The sequence below is a fragment of the Nansenia antarctica genome (genome assembly GCF_963989245.1).
Source record: "Nansenia antarctica genome assembly, contig: SCAFFOLD_343, whole genome shotgun sequence".
NCBI classification, from domain to species: domain Eukaryota; kingdom Metazoa; phylum Chordata; class Actinopteri; order Argentiniformes; family Microstomatidae; genus Nansenia; species Nansenia antarctica.
The window spans coordinates 1-5,000 of record NW_027662407.1 but is presented as its reverse complement, the minus strand read 5'-3'; the positions used below and the strand labels follow the sequence as shown (position 1 = coordinate 5,000).

At 50.1% G+C, this 5,000-nt stretch overlaps 1 protein-coding gene across 1 annotated transcript in view; it reads right to left on the bottom strand.

Moving 5' to 3' along the window:
- The window catches only part of LOC308175670 (Fanconi anemia group D2 protein-like), a gene marked incomplete at both ends in the record, with an annotated part of 30,919 nt that extends 26,523 nt beyond the window's left edge, over window positions 1-4,396 (bottom strand). The window contains 6 exons of the mRNA XM_080551298.1: window positions 500-615; window positions 884-984; window positions 1,337-1,510; window positions 1,771-1,844; window positions 2,093-2,212; window positions 4,193-4,396. Of these exons, the coding sequence (XP_080407424.1) occupies window positions 500-615; window positions 884-984; window positions 1,337-1,510; window positions 1,771-1,844; window positions 2,093-2,212; window positions 4,193-4,396 (789 nt within the window). The remainder of the gene's footprint in view (window positions 1-499; window positions 616-883; window positions 985-1,336; window positions 1,511-1,770; window positions 1,845-2,092; window positions 2,213-4,192) is intronic.
- Window positions 4,397-5,000: the final 604 nt, after the last annotated feature.

Here is a 5,000-nt window from a genome sequence, read left to right as displayed (position 1 = left end):
TTCAGACATCCGAAAATCGTGCCAAAACCGGCCAAAAACTCCTTATGTGTGTACCCCGCATTAGCCAGGGGGGAAGGTGGCTAAATAAGTCAGTCTTATTTTTTATGCAACAGGCATTCTTAAGCCTGGTACACACATAAAGATTTTCTAAATCTTAACAGATTTTTTTTATCTGAGAGAGACCCCACACATGAAGATAAAAAATCATGGATTTAACAGTTTTGATCGTATTGTGTGTGGTGCGCTCCGATATTCCCAATACAGCACACCACATACATAAAGATCTGATCTACGACAGTCTAGAGTCTCATCCCCCAAGCCAGAAATCTCACGTGATCAGGGTAGTAGTACCCTGACTGACCTGTACGAGGCAGCCATGTGCGACAGGGCAAATAAATGGCTGATCTAACCTGAGAATATAAGACTAGTCTAAGGCTTAAACCAGTCTTAATTTATGTATATGGAACTGGCCCATGGTGTTCTCCAGACGTGTCATTACCTCTCTGAACCAGTTGATGGCGGAGAAGAGCAGGTTGCAGAGGATCTCTCTCTCAGGCTTAGACAGGCTCTCTGCCTTCTCCACCACCTCCATGTCTGTCATGATCAGAGGACAACCTGGGACACACACACACACACACACACACACACACACACACACACACACACACACACACACACACAAACAAACACAAACCATAAGATCCAGAGAATATCTGTCACAGGAAGAACCCATACAAAACCTGTTCAACAGCCCCTCCCCCCCTCCTCACCCAGCAGGCCCCCTCCCCTCATCTAGCAGCCCCTCACCCCCCTTCCCCCCTCCTCACCCAGCAGCCCCCGCCACCCCCTCACCCAGCAGCCCCCCCCCCCCTCCCCTCCTCACCTAGCAGGGCGTCTATCCCCCTCAGGTCCTCGCCGTAGTGCTTCGCCACACACAGCCTGAGCAGCCGAAAGAACGGAGACAGGCAGACAAGAGACACCCTCCTAACACACACACACACACACACAGAGAGGTCAGACACCCTCCTCACTGGAATTTCCCCGGTCACAGTGAGAGGGATACCACAATATGTTTGACAGACTTCATATGTTTCACACTTCATAGACCAGGAACTCAAGAGATATCACCGATGGAGACACTGGTATTGTTCTGAAGAAAATGAATATGAGGTTGAAAACAGTGAAGTGTCCCTTTATATCTCCCCGATATCTCAAATCTTACACTAAACAGTGCTCACTGCCATCACATCTCTGTATTGAGATCACGAAGCAATGCCATTACTTGAGATAATTGGAGCTGTTTGATTTAGGCAGGGTTTTGTAGCGAGTGACTGACTTCTCTGCCTTGCTCTCTGTGTGGCTCCACAGCTCCCCCTTGTGGTGGAGATCGGCAGACAGCAGGGACAGCAGGTTGATGGCGATGCCTTCCTGACTCTCCTCCCTGCGTGTGCCTCCCTTACTCTCCTCCTTATCCAGGTTGTACATCACACAGGCAGGGAAGGGGAAGGAGCTGGGACGCACACGCACGCACACACACACAGGCACAGACACGCACACAGACACACACAGAAGACAGTCGTTACATTCACCAGACACGATGCAAAGTCCACAAAATCTATTCGTTTTGTCTCGAGGATAAAAGGGCAAAACATTCAACCCGTTTGCTCAATAAAAGATAATAAAGATAACATCATCAGTACGCTGCCAAACCCATGTGGCCCCATCATCCTGCTACCTGAACAGACTTCAGAACAGTGGCTAACCACTCACCCTGTGATGTCTGGTCCAAGATCCACAACAAAGTCCTTCTGGAAGTCCTCCAGTACACTCTCCCCTATGCAGGTCTGGGGAGGCCAGAGCAACAAAACCAGAGCAGCTCTGTTAACAGCTACCACCGCTACCCCCCCACCGTGAAACTGGCACTGCCTCAACGCAATTCGTTAAACATTTTTTTCTAAATTACGAAAATCGTTAAACATTATTATAAGGGTCAATTCAGATAACAGGGGTGTAAGTAGTAGTAGTCAATCAAAGAGGATAATAGGTTTATAGGACTATGAGAGAGGGTGTGTGGGGCCGGGTTGAGGCAGACCTGCACCAGCGGGTCCAGAGTGGAGGTCAGAATCAGGTTGGCCAGCTCATCATAGTACAGAGCTGCAGCCTCGGGGGAACTCTCACTGCAGGACCTCACTAACTCCAACAGGGCTGTCACCTACAGGGGTGGGGATCACACACACAGACACACACACACACACACACACACACACACACAGATAACGTTACATTAAATATGTCTACGTTCATCCGCTGTCAAACGCCACAGGTAATAATTTAAGGATTGTACATCTCGGAAATGTGAATCGCGCTCCAATGTATTTCTATGGAAAGGCTGTGCTTGACGCTTCCATTGGACTGACGCCGTTTGTTGCAGAGGAACAGGGTGACATCCTGTGACAAACACGCAGATATGAGTGCTCCGGTGTCTTGGAAGTGCCCAGGTAATAGTTTTGCTATTATTGTCCTCTGCTGAGCACCAAAACCCGAAGCGCGCTGGACTGTGGACCGCTCTAGCATAGGCACAGCACATCGCCATAATAGCGATTTCTTTGTTATGCTTGTTGTAAAGAAAAGGTCTATAATGCATTGAAATGACATTAAACGAAGATAATAAGATGGTTATCATAATTTAAAATCTTTAATAAGTAAAGATTTTAAGTAATTAATTAATAAGTAATTACAGAAAAAGTAAATGACATTACAGCATTAGATTCGCCTAGAGCGAAATCTGTGGTATTTAAAAATGGCGGTTAGCGGTGAACTGGAATATCAACCTGGGATGACGTTATTGTGACGATTTCCATTGACCGATCAACGGTCTGCAGCGTCACATCGTAGCACGGATAGTACCTTTAGCTCCGAGTCAGGAAGGGTAACTAAAATCAGTACGGGTACTACGGCCCGGTATGGCCCAGTTGGCAGTGGAGAAAGCAATACAAACCAGGCTCACGGGTTCTGGTACGGTACGAGACGGTAGTGGAGAAGCGCCATTATTATGTCAAATAATGAGCATGTGCTCCTCCCAGCGCCAGGCATGATGATGTGTGTCTGTTCTGCGGTCATCCAGTCAGTAGCAGTCACCTGTCTGTAGCAGTCACCTGTCTGTAGCAGTCACCTGTCTGTAGCAGTCACCTGTCTGTAGGTGTCACCTGTCTGTAGGTGTCACCTGTCTGTAGGTGTCACCTGTCTGTAGGTGTCACCTGTCTGTAGGTGTCACCTGTCAGTAGCAGTCACCTGTCAGTAGGTGTCACCTGTCTGTAGGTGTCACCTGTCTGTAGGTGTCACCTGTCTGTAGGTGTCACCTGTCTGTAGGTGTCACCTGTCAGTAGCAGTCACCTGTCAGTAGCAGTCACCTGTCAGTAGGTGTCACCTGTCTGTAGGTGTCACCTGTCTGTAGCAGTCACCTGTCTGTAGGTGTCACCTGTCTGTAGGTGTCACCTGTCTGTAGGTGTCACCTGTCTGTAGGTGTCACCTGTCTGTAGCAGTCACCTGTCTGTAGGTGTCACCTGTCTGTAGGTGTCACCTGTCTGTAGCAGTCACCTGTCTGTAGCAGTCACCTGTCTGTAGCAGTTACCTGTCTGTAGGTGTCACCTGTCAGTAGCAGTCACCTGTCTGTAGGTGTCACCTGTCAGTAGCAGTCACCTGTCAGTAGCAGTCACCTGTCAGTAGCAGTCACCTGTCAGTAGCAGTCACCTGTCAGTAGCAGTCACCTGTCTGTAGGTGTCACCTGTCAGTAGCAGTCACCTGTCTGTAGCAGTCACCTGTCTGTAGGTGTCACCTGTCTGTAGGTGTCACCTGTCTGTAGGTGTCACCTGTCTGTAGCAGTTACCTGTCTGTAGGTGTCACCTGTCAGTAGCAGTCACCTGTCTGTAGGTGTCACCTGTCAGTAGCAGTCACCTGTCAGTAGCAGTCACCTGTCTGTAGGTGTCACCTGTCAGTAGCAGTCACCTGTCAGTAGCAGTCACCTGTCTGTAGGTGTCACCTGTCAGTAGCAGTCACCTGTCTGTAGGTGTCACCTGTCAGTAGCAGTCACCTGTCAGTAGCAGTCACCTGTCTGTAGGTGTCACCTGTCTGTAGGTGTCACCTGTCTGTAGCAGTCACCTGTCTGTAGGTGTCAGCTGTCTGTAGCAGTCACCTGTTCGTAGGTGTCCTTGGGTAGCGTGCTGCCCTGAGAGTCCTTCACCACCTTCCTGGCCGCGCCCATGCTGCCCACCACCATCACGGCACCGATGATGCCGATGCGCTTGTACTTGGCCACCGTGCTGCGGAGCTGCTTACGGATCAATATGTGCATGTCATCCTGAGGAGAGGGCCGAGAGAGAGAGAGATCATTTGAGTTCTAAAGAAAAAAAAGGCTTTATTGGCACAATTCCACACAGAAACACACTAGCACAACGACAATAGATGCGACAAAGTCAGCACTAGCCCCCAGCTGTAGATGCTCTATGGGAGGTTTATGCAGGGTATTGGTAAATAGACTGCACTTATATAGCGCCTTATTCCAAAGCGCTTTACAACGGCCTCTCATTCACCCATTCACACACACTTTCACACACCAATAGCGGTAACTAAGCTACCACGCAAGGCGGCAGCAAGCTAGGGTTCAGTGTCTTGCCCAAGGACACTTCCACACATGGCCAGCCGGGGTACGAACCGCCGATCTGCCTCCCTTGCGATCATTAGACGCCGGCTCTACCTCCTGCGCCACAGCCACCCCAAGCGTGTGCGTCCCACAGGGTGCGCTAGCGTCCTATCGGGGAGATGTCAAGCCACAACCAACCCTGTCCTGGGGTTAGTGGCGCCGGTCAGCCGTTGATCTCCAGCCATCTGGCTCCGAGGCAGTTTGACGGCCGGTTGGGAGCCGGTGCCTAATCTCCAACCAGTTCTTCGCGTTTCAACAGCAAGAAGAACCGGCTTGGTGAGGCCACCCCGCAAGCTAGCAG